Source organism: Copadichromis virginalis, linkage group LG4, assembly GCF_057382275.1.
Source record: "Copadichromis virginalis isolate Kocher_CV1m ecotype Utaka linkage group LG4, C_Virginalis_male_GT1.1, whole genome shotgun sequence".
In the NCBI taxonomy this organism is placed as follows: domain Eukaryota; kingdom Metazoa; phylum Chordata; class Actinopteri; order Cichliformes; family Cichlidae; genus Copadichromis; species Copadichromis virginalis.
Window position 1 is genome coordinate 13,248,936 of NC_140621.1, and position 15,192 is coordinate 13,264,127.

At 40.8% G+C, this 15,192-nt stretch overlaps 2 protein-coding genes and 1 long non-coding RNA gene across 5 annotated transcripts in view; 2 read left to right on the forward strand and 1 right to left on the reverse strand.

The window, feature by feature from the left end:
* Positions 1-10,821, forward strand: part of myo15aa (myosin XVAa) — a 42,027-nt gene extending 31,206 nt beyond the window's left edge. Inside the window, exons 38-63 of the mRNA XM_085453664.1 lie at positions 37-130; positions 256-376; positions 482-597; positions 717-776; positions 1,041-1,116; positions 1,229-1,344; positions 1,443-1,561; positions 1,775-1,916; positions 3,475-3,586; positions 3,694-3,768; positions 3,921-4,123; positions 4,390-4,514; positions 4,640-4,703; positions 4,833-4,905; positions 5,097-5,170; positions 5,273-5,355; positions 5,451-5,581; positions 5,662-5,756; positions 6,064-6,141; positions 6,282-6,378; positions 6,496-6,656; positions 6,922-7,055; positions 8,239-8,372; positions 8,746-8,879; positions 9,173-9,313; positions 9,993-10,821. Of these exons, the coding sequence (XP_085309790.1) occupies positions 37-130; positions 256-376; positions 482-597; positions 717-776; positions 1,041-1,116; positions 1,229-1,344; positions 1,443-1,561; positions 1,775-1,916; positions 3,475-3,586; positions 3,694-3,768; positions 3,921-4,123; positions 4,390-4,514; positions 4,640-4,703; positions 4,833-4,905; positions 5,097-5,170; positions 5,273-5,355; positions 5,451-5,581; positions 5,662-5,756; positions 6,064-6,141; positions 6,282-6,378; positions 6,496-6,656; positions 6,922-7,055; positions 8,239-8,372; positions 8,746-8,879; positions 9,173-9,313; positions 9,993-10,094 (2,860 nt within the window). The 3' untranslated portion in view covers positions 10,095-10,821. The remainder of the gene's footprint in view (positions 1-36; positions 131-255; positions 377-481; positions 598-716; positions 777-1,040; positions 1,117-1,228; positions 1,345-1,442; positions 1,562-1,774; positions 1,917-3,474; positions 3,587-3,693; positions 3,769-3,920; positions 4,124-4,389; positions 4,515-4,639; positions 4,704-4,832; positions 4,906-5,096; positions 5,171-5,272; positions 5,356-5,450; positions 5,582-5,661; positions 5,757-6,063; positions 6,142-6,281; positions 6,379-6,495; positions 6,657-6,921; positions 7,056-8,238; positions 8,373-8,745; positions 8,880-9,172; positions 9,314-9,992) is intronic.
* LOC146710990 (uncharacterized) lies at positions 6,058-11,371 on the reverse strand. 2 transcript variants are annotated; one of them, XR_014920083.1, is made up of 4 exons: positions 11,162-11,371; positions 10,064-10,088; positions 8,689-8,861; positions 6,058-6,119 (listed from the first exon to the last, which is right to left on the reverse strand). It is a non-coding gene; the product is annotated as an uncharacterized LOC146710990 (long non-coding RNA). The 2 variants fall into 2 exon arrangements; XR_014920082.1 differs by lacking the exon at positions 10,064-10,088.
* Positions 11,372-11,422: 51 nt separating this feature from the next.
* The window catches only part of llgl1 (LLGL scribble cell polarity complex component 1), a 35,407-nt gene continuing 31,637 nt past the window's right edge, over positions 11,423-15,192 (forward strand). Inside the window, exon 1 of one of the 2 annotated variants that reach the window (XM_085453668.1) lies at positions 11,423-11,762. In XM_085453668.1, the coding sequence (XP_085309794.1) occupies positions 11,682-11,762 (81 nt within the window). In that variant the 5' untranslated portion in view covers positions 11,423-11,681. The remainder of the gene's footprint in view (positions 11,763-15,192) is intronic. The other variant, XM_085453667.1, reaches the window with a different exon arrangement.

The following is a 15,192-nucleotide window of genomic DNA, read 5'->3' on the forward strand; positions in this document are numbered from 1 at the left end:
GTATTTAATCTGTTCTGACTACTGTGGTGTGTGTAGGAGAAGTGATGGAAAGTTGTTTGGAAAGAAGCCAGACCCTCATGATGAAGCGATGGAGATCCTTAAAGATCAAATGGCAAACCCACCACAACCGGTATCCTAACTCCACACCTACCACACACACGCACACACACACACACACACACACACACACACACACACACACACACACACACACACACACGGCAAAACAATATCTAACCATTTTCCATATCTCAGACTCACAGAAAGACTTCGTCCGCCCAATCTAAAGAAGACAGGGGACACAAGACTAGCCAGAAAGCCAAGCCTCGCCCCCAAGGGCCATCTAGCTCCAACATAAGCCCCGCCCCTCCTCCAGGTAAATTTACACTGTAGAAATACCTGTGAATAAGCTCCAGATTAGACTGATACAGGTGTGTATTGTTCATGATATAAATAAATAAATGAATGTTCTTGCTTCCAGTCTCCAGAGAGTTGCCAGTTGAGGAGGAGATCATTCAGACTCAGCTCCACAGCAGAACCAGTGATGAATATTACACTTATTCCAACGTCCCGTGGAAACTCTACATGAGGAAAGAGGTTTGTTTTTACCTCAGTTTTTTTTTAGCTAAGTACAAAAAATGGAGCTGTAAACCCCAACGTCAATATAATCATTTACATAAAAATACAGTTTATTTATGTCTGTCCTCCATTTACAGGTTTTTTATCCTAAAGAGAACTTGAACAATCCACTGATCCTGGATCTGATCTTCAGACAGGTTGGTTTATAAATCCAATAACTGTCAATATTCATCATCTTTATTTATTTTGCTTTTATGCAATTCTTTGTGTAAACTTGTGTAAATTATCATAGAGACCTCAGGGTGTCTTCCAGCTGGTCTAGTTAACAGTAATTATGGCAGTAGTTCAGATGGTCATGATTCATTAATATTAAAATGCTAAAATAGTGTCTGTGATGTAGTTATTTTTCACTCCAAGTGTTTCCCATTAGCACATTCCTATTCCTGGCTGTGTCTTCCCAGATTGTACATGACACCTTTTCTGAGGCTTGCATACGCATCACGCAGGAGGAGAGACAGAAGATGAAAGACCTGTTGGGTATGAAACTAGCATGCATGCTTTAAGGTTTATGACTTACTTGCATCTATGTGACGCTCTCTGTTGGTTCTCAGGAGTTCAAACCTTTACTGATCCTCTGTTTCTGTGACAGCGGAGAACAAGGTGGATCAGGTTTCAGGAACATACAATGAGAACGTGAAGAAGAAGGTGGTCACCGTGGCTAGAGACGAATGGGAGATCTACTTCTCTCGCCTCTTTCCAGCCTCTGTGAGCTGTTGTTTTGCTTGGCATAGATAAACTGAATTAATAAATAGTTTCATGTGTTTATATTGCGGTGTGTGTATATGGTTGTGTGTGTTTTCCAGGGCAGTGTCGGGACAGGTGTGCAGGTGTTGTCCGTGTCTCATAAAGGTATCAAGCTGCTGAAGATGGTGAAGAGCAGCTCTTCTGCTTCAGACTACTTCAGAGTGCTGAGGCCTTACAGGTGAGTCTCATACAACATATTCCTGTTAAAAAACCCTGTAAGTTAGATTGTTTTAAATGCATTTTCTTGTTTTAAAAACACAAATCAGATGCTAAAAAGAAGATCTGGCCATAGATCTTATTTAACTTTCTGTGTATACATGTCAAATGCCTGATTGCTTTGAACTATGACTTTAAGTTGACTTCCTGGTTTGGCGTATCACTTCCTTTGCAGCTATTCAGACATCCTGTTTGTGTCTATTCCATCTAAGAACATGCTTGAGTTCAACCTGACTAATGAGAAGCTGATCTTGTTCTCCGCCAAAGCCCCGCACGTCAAGCATATGACCGACTACTTCCTCACAGAGCTTAAGAAGGTCAGAGGAATGTTGTCAGTGTCTGCGTGTGACGAAGTGTGAATTATGAATGGATGAGTTTTTGTAATGCACACTGATTGGCACAATTAAATTAGATAACATTACTGTGTAAAAAAAACTCATATAATTTTTTTTTAATATATGTATGCATGGGCTTTACTCCATGTCCTCTTTGATTTGAGTGTTTTTTTATTAACTTTCTATTTATTTATTTTTTTACTTTAAAAAGATGAAATTTCAGGTGTAATCCAAATATATACTGATGCCATAACATTGACATCTAAGCGCGTTCACAGGGTGTGTAGTGCTCTTTATCCACGTGTGAAACTGGCTCAGTTTTCAGTGTCTTAAAATTATGTGCAAAAATAATTTTTTTTAATATTTTGCTTCCAAGAAGCCAGACTTTCTTGTATTTTTTTTAAAGTGGTTTTGAGCAATACTTTTAGAGTTTTTCTTTGGACATTTTCTTCTTTTTCCCTCATTTTCACTCCTTGTACCTGACCATTTTCAGAGGAATTTTTTGTTTTGTTTGTTAAGCCACTTAACACTGACCTCTGAATCATTCAAGCACCAAAAAAGGCGCTTGAGTCAAAGGATAAGTCTGTATTTTGTCTACATGTGACACACAACTTAGCAAAAAAAAAAAAAACAACAACAAAAAAACCAAACAGGCACTTTGTTTCTAGCAGCCTGTAAAAAAAAAAAAAAAATGAAAATCCCCATTTCTGGAGCTGGATCTTCAAAAAATTCCAAAGACAACAGACATGAAATAGCAATTAGCAATTTTACACCAAACAGGTCCTTCCCAAAGAGCTGCTAGCTGAAACCTGGGTGTATACCGGCATGGTGTGCAGTGTGTCCTGACACGTGACCTCATCAGAAATGGTTTGAGTGGAAGCCATTCTTAAGGAACGGAAACGGGGAGAAAAGACTGAAGTGTGCCAAATAACCCAAGAAGTGGACTAAAAGTCAGTGACAACAGGTGTTATGCACTGATGAATCCACATTTCAAATGATCGGTTCAAATCATCATCAGTATGTACGGAGGAGGAGGTCGGGAGAGATGTACAACACTGAACATCTCCAGCCATCTAAAGCATGGTGGAGGCTCCGTCATGGTTTGGAGCTGCAGACTACTTAAACAAAGCTTGCCTGATGATTTCAGGCTGTGCTGAAGAATAAAAATGGTCACACAAATCCTGTATTTCTTGTATGCTTGCACATGTTTCAATAAACCAATGCACATATTTCCCATTTTCTTTGTAAAATACAAAACCATGAAGTGTGGCTTAAGACTTTTATACAGTACTGTATTATATGGCACTTTAACTATAAAATATCACTACCTTTATTTCTTTATTTTTTACTTATGGAGATGTGATCAGTACGCAGGAATAACTATTTAAGTTTATAAACTTTAAAACAAACCTACAGTGAGTAGCGCTGACAAACCCATGAATTCAAAGTGGACATTAAGCAGTGAGTGAGGAAAGGGATTTTCTTGGCACAAATGTTCTTTGGCTCTCTGCTGGATGTCAGCGTGCCCTGTCTTTGTCAGGACTCGGAGTATGTGGTGGCAGTGAGGAACTACATCACTGAGGACAGGACTCAGCTCAACTTCCACAAAGGCGACATCATCAGACTCCAGCACATGGACGGACTGGAGGCTGGTGAGATACAGGAACAATCCAACACTGAAAATTGTCACAGTGATAGATCTGCGTTCTGCCTCTGAATTATTTCACAGTGCCCATTTCATTGTGTGGTTGTATCTCAGGTAAACGTTATGGCTGCATTGTGAGGAAGAAGGTGATGCTTCTGGAGGAGCTAAAGAGAAACACCGCTGAGTTTGGTGCGTGTGGCGTGACCTTTCTTATTCTAGCTTTCTTCTAACATTTTGGAGTTTATTTATGTTGGTTGTGTGACGCAAAATATTTACGACATTGAAGAGTCTCTATTTTGTGTGCAACCTTTTACTTATTTTGTGTGTGTGCATGTGTGTAGGCTGGCGGTTCGGCGCCGTGTATGGAAAGTCTGGAGTGTTCCCCAGCGAGTTCATCCGTCCTGTGGCTGCTCCGGACTTCTTGGTCCTGCCTCCTGAACGCGTGGAGCCCCGAGACCGGCAGGGACGAGTCGCTGCCTCTGCTGCTGTTGCCGTTGCGATGGGCTCAGCTGTAGCTGCTCATGAGCTCGACCTCTCTACCGAGGTGCTAACTGCATTTTTTTACTCTTTTTTTCTGCTTTTTCAAGCTTCCCACTGTCAGAATAATAGATTAAAGGCTAGTGTAACCTACAGAGCTCAACATGAAAAGTACCCTTACATTATGGTATTAGCCAGTGTTTATACAGCATACATTGGAATGCTTTGGTTAGCAGAAATGGAAATATTTTTTAGATAATTACACTGTTGGTGCTCCCAGTAAGTGGCACTCTTGCTTTTGCTCCTCATGCTGTGGATTTGTGTGTGTCTCAGGTAGTGAATGAGATCTATGGAGACAGCCTGGGTGTCGAACTGGACGACCTGCCTCTGCACAGCAGCCAGTACCACATGGTTGAGTTTGCCAAGAAGTACTTCCGAGAAGCGCAGAGGAACAGGAGGTCAGACACACACATGTGCAGTGTCAAAAACAAAAAAGAGTTAGAAGGGTTCAATGTAAAGCTAAAATTTGCACTTACGGTGATAAATAAATAACCAAGAGTTGATTGTCTGCTTTTCCCCACAGTGATCAGAGAGCGAAAAAGGGGAAGGAGCTCAGGGACCCTGCTGACATGGTCAAATTCTCCAAGGTAATTCAAATCACAATCATGTCTCTGTGTTCAAATATATAGGATATGTTTCTCTGTGCCTGTGCACAGACATCTAAAATGTTTTTCTTGCCATCGTGTTCTGGTTTAACATCTTGTTTCTCTTTCTAGTCTCCAATCCAGGAGTCACTGATCGACTTCTCAGACAGTGGGATGAACCGAGTGGCTGCTGACATCTTCTTAGGTGAGAGCAGAGTGTGGAAACGAAAAGAAACATAGGAGGTTGAAGCAGAAGATAGCAGCATAAAATACGCATATATTTCGTGTTTCTTTGTGTTTATTTTTAGTTTATTTTTAGTATAAAAGCATTAATGTGCTTTAAACGAAATACATCCGAAAAGATGTGGTCCAGCTCCTTCTGTTTCTTTTGCCCAGCTATAATGAAGTTTATGGGAGACTTCCCAATGAAAGGCCAGACCGAGCAGGACCTGGTCACCACTATATTAAAGGTATGCTTACATCAGCAAATTGTCTATCCATTGTAATACTAAGACGAGGTCTGTGTGTGTGATTTTATGTTTTTCTTCATGCATGTGCTTAAACAAATCTAGTTAAGTGGTGACCATGGCCTGATGAAGGATGAAGCCTACTGCCAAGTGATGAAACAAGTTACTGTCAACACCAGCTCCAAACCGTAAGGCTTCCAGCGCTCGCTTGTTCTTAAAGAGCGGTGACATGATCGTGGAGAGGCTTTAATCTGTGGCTGTGTGCGCGCTTCTCTGTGTGCAGGGACAGCTGTCAGAGAGGATGGCGGCTGATGTATATTCTCACATCTTTCCATCGGTGCTCTGATGTTATGAAGCCGTTTCTGTTGACGTTTCTCCAGGATGCATGTGCCAGCCCTGGTTTGCAATACCAAGGTGGGCATCGTGTTCATCAGTCCATCTCTTTTGATCTTCACTGGTCTAAAGTGTTTACTAGCTGCTCTTCCAATTGACAGGTATTGCCAAGCCATGCGAGCAGAATCTGAGGAGGACTTTTCAGTATGGCGGGCGTGTGCAGTATCCCAACAGCATGGAACTCAAAGCAATGATGGTTAGTTTGTAAATAAGCTACACAGTGTTCCTTTGTGGCTTGAAATATGTCAAAATTGTAGGGATTGCTAACATTTATTAACTTAAAGTGTCAACAGGTGTTTAAAAATACGGAAAAACAATCGGGATAGTCCTGTATAGTCTCCTTTATCAGGTAGATCAGGCCGTGCTAATTAATCTACAGCGATATCTTTCATATTGTGGTGTCTGTCTGTCATGTTCAGATGTGACTTTGCTACATGACTTCTCAGTAACAGCTGTGGATAGCAGTGTGTGACGTTTCCCTCTGATTTGTTGTCCGTGTACAGGCCGGGCGTAGCTCCAAGAGACAGCTGTTCCTGCTCCCAGGTGGCATCGAAAGGCACTTAAAAATCAAGACATGCTCTGTGAGTGGAAAACGCACACACACACACACACACACACACACACACACACACACACACACAGAATGGCTGCAGTCTCTAAATGTAAAACACAGATGCCGAATTTGTAGCCTGTAGTGGCATATTTGCTTTTTCCTTATCAGGTTGCTTTGGATGTGATCGAGGAGCTTTGCTTTGAGATGGGACTCCAAAGAATGGAGGCACTGGATGAACATGCCGTCTTTCTGGTCACACACAAGGGTAACAAGGATCTCTTGTTTTAGTGGAGCTCTAAAATGCTAACATTTCCTTTTGCCGAGTTAGATATTGTTACACGTTTTGGATAATAGATGGTTACTAAAGTGTCTTTCTGTGTAGGTCAGAATGTACGTCCCCTGAACAAGCGAGAGTACATCCTGGACATCGCTACAGAGGCCGAGCCCGTGGATGCCAACTACAGTCTTTGGTTCAGACGGGTTATATGGAGTCTAGCTCTCAAACTTGACAATGAACTTTATGTCACCATGCACTATAACCAGGTATAAATCTCATTTCACAGAGCTGTAGATTGAAGCAGTCCTGAAATTTTAGCTCACGTGCTAAAAATTTGTGACATCCTAATATTTCATTGGATAGCTGACATCTTTTTTTTGTGGCCACATACGTCATCACCACCTGATGAGGGTTTTTTTTTTTTGTGGTCGGGCGGTGTGCATAGAAGTACATCTTGTTTCGTCTTCTCATCAGTTGATATTTGTCATAGAAACAAGACGGACTAATGCACATTGTGCATCTCTTTTCAAGGTGTTGCCAGACTACCTGAAGGCCTTGCTGAGTGTGGTTCCTCAGGGTAAGCCCAGTGAACAGCATCTGCAGCAGATTACCAGGCTGGCTGCCCTACAGCATCGTGCCAAAGACACCATCTACCTCCCCACCCTGTAAATATATCCATTTGTTGTTGGAAACCTTTTGCATGCTAATGTACCAACTCACACTTGCATATCAATTACTTTTGGGCAAGTTACTAGTGATACAAGGGACAAATTAAAGGTAGGTTTATGTTGATTTTTTGTCACCCATCATATCTAATCATATCTATGCAATCAACATGTGACTGAAGTGCAGACTTTTAGCTTTAATTCAAACGGTTTAATGAAAGTGTTCCATTCACTTTTTAGGAATTAAATTGATTCAAAGTGATTTAAATTAAAGTTATCTAAAGAAACCAGTGATTGAGACTTTTAGTAGCTTAATTTTTTCCAAACAGTAAGACATGGCTGACTTACAGAAGAGCACGTTTGGCCCAGATATCCCTTTTCTACTATTTCTGATATTGTGGCTATATCACAAAGGGCTGAGAAGGTTGCTGCTGCATCCAGGGACTAAGTTAGTTACCTAAGGGTTTTATATAACAACACTCTTTAAAATGTAGTAAGACAATAATAGTAGACCCAGGACTGAACCTTGGGGAAACCTACAGGTTGGAGAAGCAGTGGAAGAGAATGTACGGTATCCCTGAGAGGTCAAACGTACTGCAACGTAAAAGAACACAAATAGAAAAATGTTCCAAAAGCACACAAAACACAATGAAAATTCATCAGGTTAGACCATTACATGGTATGTTGAACAACTAATATAAAACATTCATCTACAGTGTTATATGTATCATTCAATTACAACTTTACTTCCTCACAACAGCTACAAATCCTCAGGTTCTGTGTCTCAGTCGAATCCTGTGGATGTCTCTGTTTCTCTCATTTCCACAGCTGTTCTGTAAGATTTTCTGCTAAAAAAACACTTTTGTTGTGTTTTGGGAGCTTTTTCCCCCCAACTTCCACTGTGCTATTTATCTTTTTATTTTTTATTTTTGCTTTACATCTGTTGTGTGTTTCTTTTTTAATTTCATTGTGCATTTTTGTGTTTTTATGTGCTTTTGTAGCATTTTTGTATTTTTCTGGCCTTTTCTTATGCTGCAGTCTTTTTGACCTCTCAGGGCCACCATACTCTGCTTTGCACATTGTCGGCTTGCACAGAAAAATACACCTAACATGCACATGTATAATTTGATCTGCTGTCTCTCAATTACACCTTGTTCCCTCTTTGTGTGTGCGTGTGTGTTAGCCGTGAGGTGCAGGAGTGTATCCCTCCGCAGTTCTACAGCAAACAGGGTTCACAGCAGTGGCTGAACATGACAACACAACACATGCAGCAGGTCCAGCCCTTAAACCCACACCAGGCCCGTGCGCAGTTCCTTGGTAAGACAACAGTTCTTTGTGAGTGTGAAAGATACTCACAATTTGGCCATTTAACTTTTACATATGTCCTATAATATTAATAACTTTTGTATTGTTAATAGCAAAGCCCATTGCATGTTCTGTCACAATTCTATTAGGATAAACATCTGAAACATCTGGTAAACAAAAAAAAGGCTTATTCTGATCCCAAATAGCAGTTCTAAGTTGATATGAGTGCAGCAAGGTGTCTTCTTAGAGCATTTTTGTTGGACCAGTGGGAAAGAAAATGTTCAAAAGCACGCTGAGTTGTCGCGACATTTTCTGTAAACATCTTTACCTCGCAATTTGAATGCGGCAGCTTATCAGAAGTGAGCTTTGGTGTGTTTTTGCCCAGGTCTGGTCAGTGCCTTCCCCATGTTTGGCTCCTCCTTCTTCTACATCCAGAGTTCTGGCTCTTCGTCCGTCCACGCCCCATGCATCCTGGCTGTTAATCTGAACGGGCTTCATTTTCTTAACAAGGACACACATGTGAGTCAAACAAGCATTTTACCCTTTTACTGATCTATTGTGATTGAAAAATACAAAAAAGGCAGGAATTTTATTATATTTCAACAAAGCTTTTGGCTCCCCCTCTTGGTTATGGTGTTTACTGGCTCTCCCATCCATCATTTTTTAATAAAATCTAAATTACAAATAAAAAAAAAATCTGTGCAAGAGAAAATATAACCTTTAAAACTTGAGATATTTAATTTTATATTTTATGTCTGTGTGTCCCCTGAATGCCTATTTATATGCACATTGGTGTGTTTGTGTGTGATTAGGAGACTATGGTGCGTTTTCCTCTGAAGGAGATTCAATCAACTCGCACTCAGAGGCCAACATCTGGCTCCAGTTACCCATATGTGGAGATCATGATAGGAGACCTGCTTAACCAGCGTGTCACACAGCTGCAGCTGGAGCAGGTGGGTGTATAAGACATAGATGGAAGATTTAGATGTGTGTGTGTAACAGTGTCTGTATTTACAGTGACACATTTCTGCAGTCAACATGTGACTGAGGTGCAGACTTTTAGCTTTAATTCAAGGTGTTTAATGAAAGTGTTGCATCAACTTTTAAGGAATTAAAGTGATTTTTATACGCAGTACCCCATTTGCGAAAATCTTTCGCAGTCAACGACAGCTTGAAGTCTACAACCCAGGGTCATCACCAAATGCTTAGTTTTCTCTCTTGAGATGCTCCCCCAGGCTTTTACTCCAACCACATTCAGTTGCTGCTTATTTGTGGGTCTCTGCCTTCAGTTTTGCATTTGAAAACTGAAGAGCATGCTTTATTGGTTTCAGAAAGATATCCCATTTCTTTGCCTTGAGAAACTTTTGGGTTGCTTTTGCAGTTAATGTGTTATAATCTGCAGTTTGAATCTGCATCAATCTGAAAGTCTGGACTTCAATCAAATATTGATTCATTTGAAATTCACTCTGATGGTGTACACAAGAAAAATTACAAAAGGAAAAAGTGTCCACAAACTTTTGCCCCTTTCGCCCCTAACTGTACCACTGAGCAGTCTATATTCACTCTTCATCTTAAGTCCAGTGTTGTTTCTTTAAGGGTCTAAATGATGTTATGCTATATGATGTTTTCCAGGGCCTGGAGCTTTGCCGAGTCATTGCCATGCACGTGGAGAACATGCTGTCAGTCAGAGAGAAGAGACTCACATTGCCACCAAGTGAAATCACCCTCCTATAGCACAAACACGAGGATGACATATACATAGAAATCACAGTTTATGCCTTAAAAATGTACTCTACCTCTATTCGTAAGACAGGTTATTTTTGTATGTAAAGGCACTGTTATGTAAGTTGATAACTTGTTTATTGTGATGATTTTGAAAAAGTGCTTTTCCATTATGGCCATGAAAATGTTATTTTTTCTTAATTGATCAGCTGTTTTCTTAATGAATGATTTGGCACATAAAATGTCATTCATGTCAGTCACATTCTAGTTTTAGGAGAAACTTGAATGAATGCCTTAATCTTTAATGTTTATAGTTTTACATAATCATCCAGAAATGTTTAAGATCTTGTCCAATATAACTATAAGGGTTAATGTCTCCTTGTTTCCATGCCCCCTCTTTAGAAGAATAGCATGATTTGCTTTGTTCTTGGGACAACATTAATTTAGTGTAATGGTGGCGCCAGTTTATTGCTGTATAACAAACAAACCCTTATAACCTCATCTTGGTTTTGACATTAATGGAAACTTTTGGTTTGATAGGATAAAGAACTTTTTCTGACACATCTCTTATTCTCTGCTTTGCCAAGGGGCAAAGTCTTTTTGGCACATAAGCTTTGAGGCCACATCACTAAGAGTTTGCACTAACTTAAATATTTTATTTTTACAATAAATTTTTTTGCAAATAGCAGTTTTACATAATTATTGCATGTGAATAATAAATTAAAGCTTTAGTATAACAGTAGTGGTGTGTGAGTACTTTATTTTTTAGCAAATACACAGCAATGTATATGAGTTAGGTGGAATTAAAGAGTATGGAAAATCATTGGTGAATACAATACTACTAAAAAAAAAACAACTAGTAAAATATAATTAAAATAAAATATATGCTAATTATAACCTTCAATTAATGGTCAGAGTTACCATTCTTTTCATGTTTTTCTTCCTAAACAGGACGTATAATCATGTTTGACGTAGTCATTCAAACATGATTGAATCTGTCTGCTTCCATTATTTATCTTAAACCCAGTTTTTGACATCTTAAAAAAACACATTTACAATAGTTAAGGTAAAATATTTACATTTTCTCCACAGTTTCGAGTGAGAAAAGTTAGCCGTTATTGGCTATTTAATCTCTGGCCGTTCCATTTTGTTTAAAGGAACTCCCAGTTGTCGCAGTGTACAAACTCAAGCAGCTGGGACATACCGCCGGTGTATCCTGTGCTACAAACCGAGCATCCGTCTCGCGAGCCCTTGGTTGTGTAGGCGTTGCTGAGTAATTGCTCGCAGATTTCCTCGTCCCTATTGGTTACCAATAACGGGATCCGTGTGAACCGGGAAGAGGAGGGAAGGGAGGGGGGCTGCTGTGGTCAAACCCACCAGGACCTAAACAGCACCAGGAGGGAGAGGAGGGAGGAGAGCCGCAGCAGAGGCAGTAGTGTTGTACCCCCGCTTTCAGCCTGCATGGGCTAGTCCGTTAGCTAGCTTAGCATCTTCCGACTGCGCCGAACCGCCTCTAGTCCCGCCGAGAAGCTCGGGTTGATACCTCCGTGTTACCCTCTCTGTCCCCTCGGTCCTGCCTCCCCCGTGACCGGCTTGAAGATGATGAAGTTTAGGTTTCGTCGGCAGGGCACCGACCCGCAGAGAGAGAAGATAAAACAGGAGCTTTTCGCCTTCAACAAGGTAAAGTAACGGGACAAGAGGAAAGAGAGGGAGATGGTATTCCTCCTCTCGCCTGGTTCCCCTAAACTAACAGACTTATTTTTTAAGTATGGATATATAAAAAAGCCAGTACTTTGCAGCTGAAGTCCGGCCACTCCTCTTGCGCTTGCTGTTTTCTGTCCTACTTCGCGGACAGAAAAACAGATTAGCTGTGAAGTGCGGGTGGTGTGTTTGCAGGGCGCTTTGTTGATGTGTGTTTAGTAGCTGTTGAGTTGTTTTCACGGCGTGTTAATTACCCCTCACCCAAACCAGGACCTCGCTCAAAGTGAGCACCGAGCAGCAATCAAGGAAAACTGTAGCGCTAATATTGCTGTAATTAACCAGCAACAGAGGATTGTGTGGGTGTTGGGGATTATCAGCATGCAGATTAACGGGATTAAATTACAATACATGCTTTTCCAGCAGTTTGATGCTTCGTGTGGTGTGACCCATCTGTCATGCAATGAGCAGGGGTGTCTCTCAGCGTGATGGCACTTTTTACTCCTCTCGTCTGGTTTTAGTAGAAGCTGCCAGAACTCTGCGAGCAGGTTTTTTTTTTTTTAAATCTCTGCTGCTTTTTGTTATGCAGAGTCCTCATACCCCTTGTTCCAGTTCTTGGGGGTCTTTGGGTGCAGCCACGAGTGTCAGGTTTCATGCTGGCATCACATCCACATGGATATGAACCAGTTCATGTACAGTAAATCTGAGCGTCCTGTGGTAACATTCAGTGGTGGTGATAGTGGGTTTCCCCTCTGGACAGTCAATGTAAGAGCTCATTTCAGTTCCACTTTCAGTATAAGCTGAATCTTGTCACCCAGATCACTGTTGCTCCGCCGGTGGGAACATAAAAGCAGCTTGCACCACCCAGATCTGTGGAATGTACTGATAATTCTGCATATCCAGTGTCAGCTGTAGTAACTTACCTAACAGGTTGTTTCTAAGCTCATACTGAGCACTGCAGTGGCCTTGAACTCAGGTTAGATGAAGGCATGGTCTGCATGCTGTGTCTCAGAAAGTGTCCCAGAGAGCCGGGCTGTCTGAACCTTTTAAATGTTAAAAGAATCAAGTTTGTCCTGCACGCTGGATGTGATAATGACATTAACCCTTCTCAGCAGGATTGTTTAGGACTGCGGTGCAAACAACACGATGATGACTGATGATCGTTAAGAATCAGCACTACAGTAGATTTATTTCTCCAGAATTAAGTACTTCAAGTCTGAAGTAAAAAGAGTCCTCTTTTAAGCCATTTTAGCAAATGAAAGAATAAGTAATATAAAAAAACACGAACCAGCGCATGTCCTGGAAAATATTAATCAGCCTTTCGTGGCTCCTAGAGTCGTACTTGCATGACCTTGCAGACTTGGGTAACCTCAGTTGTCTGAGTAGCATAAATGAGATTGCTCACTGTGGCCAGCACAGTGACATGAGCGCTTTGACAAACTGTCCTTACACCATCCCGCCTCAGTATCTGCATTCCAGTCGAGGCCCTCATTGAGTTTGCCATTGAACGGTTTTAGATTGTGGCTTTCCTTAGAGCCACAGCAAATAGTCGATTTGTCAGCTGGTGGATCTGACTGAAAAGCAAGCATCTCTTTTGGTAATAGAATGATCAGGTGTTTGTTTTGTTCATTTAATTTAGTTATGGGATAAAACAACTCTCACAAATTTGAAAGTAATTGCTCTTGTTAACTTCTCAAAAATGAGGTGTGATCAGTTATTGTTTTTTTTTTTTTTCTTTGTTTTTCTGTTACTTATTCCTGATGATATCCTATGTGGAAGTAAGCTTTTGTGTGAATGTGGCTCAGGCGGGCAAAAACTCCAGAGCAATCAGTTTGACATCATTGTTGCCATTACACAGCTATCAGAAATGTGTTGACGAGAGTGATTTAACAAGAGTTGGTGTAGTGCCGAGTCATATCTGATAAATATATTTTGTATTATGTCTAACCAAACGAGACATCTGAGAGAATCGCCCACTAGATAAATGCCTTTGTGGTAGGAGAGTACAGTTAGGGCCATTATTTGTTGGACAAAGACATCATTTTCTGTTGTAGTTTTTCTTCCATACACCATCACAGAGGATTTAAAATCAAACAACCGGGATGTGGTTGAAGTGCAGACTTTCAGGGTCATTTTAATAGGTTCAACAAAAGTGCTGCGTTAACTATTTAGAATTCACAGCCATATTTTTCACAGTCATCCATTTTTAGAGACTGAAAATAAATTGGAAAAAAAATGAGGGATTTAAGGAATCCATGGAGATCATGAAATGCTACGTTTCCCACCATGAGACGCTCTCCTCGGCCTCTGCTGCAGCCAGCTTCAGTTCCTGCTTGTTCAAGGGTCTTCCTTCAGTAACTAAAATGACATGCTCTGTTGGGATGAGATCAGTTGATATTTATTTTTCCTTGACAAACTCTTGGGATGCTTTTGCAGTCTGCTTTGGGTCATTAACTGTCTTCACTGTGAAGTACCATCTGGTCAGTTTTCAGCTAGATCTGAGCAGAGGCTCTGGTCCTGTACATGTCACAGTTCATCCTGCTGTTTCTGTCAGACTAGACTGTGGCGATGATGCACCTCCCTTCCAAAGGAGTGTTCTTGTTGCTCGGTTAGATGTTGAAAGTAGTTCTGTCATGAAACATTTTAGTTGTCTTCTGTGGTCTTTGAGGCCTTTCGGCTTTTCTAAGTATGTGTCAGATTGTTTGGTCACTTCTAAAGTTTTTGCTGTTTCTCTAATTGGTTTATTTTACTTTTTCAGCTTTCTCCTTCACTTGCACTGACATCTCTATTTATCTCTTACCCATAATTCCAATAAACAGGTACCAAATGGGACATCAACTACTGATCTTTTATCTGCTATTTTGTTATGGAATAATGAGGGATCAGGCTTCACCTGCCCATCCAATTAATTTGGACTCTCTGAAAATGAGGGACTGTGTATAAAACTTACTGTAATCCATAAACAGTTAATGCAACACTTTTGTTAAACGCCTTGAAAAGAAAACTGAAAGTCTACACTTGAATCATATCTTCTTTGAGTTGTAAAGAGGCCAAAGCTGCAAAAATGTTGTCTTTGTTCAAATACTTACAGACCTCACAGTTTTTAGGTGGGGAGACACTTAAACAGCTTATGTTCATGTTAGCCAAATGATGATTCTTTGTTTGAATCTCTGATGAAAGTCCATGGACTGTTTGTTTTGCTGTAACACACACACACACACACACACACACACACTTTTGTAATGTTTGGCAGCAGCTGCCAGACTGTCACAGACGTTGTCTCTCTTCAGGAGGGTTGTTTTGATGTGACTGTGTTTGTGTGATAGAGACAGATCGCACTGCACCGGCACTTTAAAGACAGAAGGAGTTAATGTTTTACGTTATGTCTGAGTTCAAGCAAACAGCCAGGCTC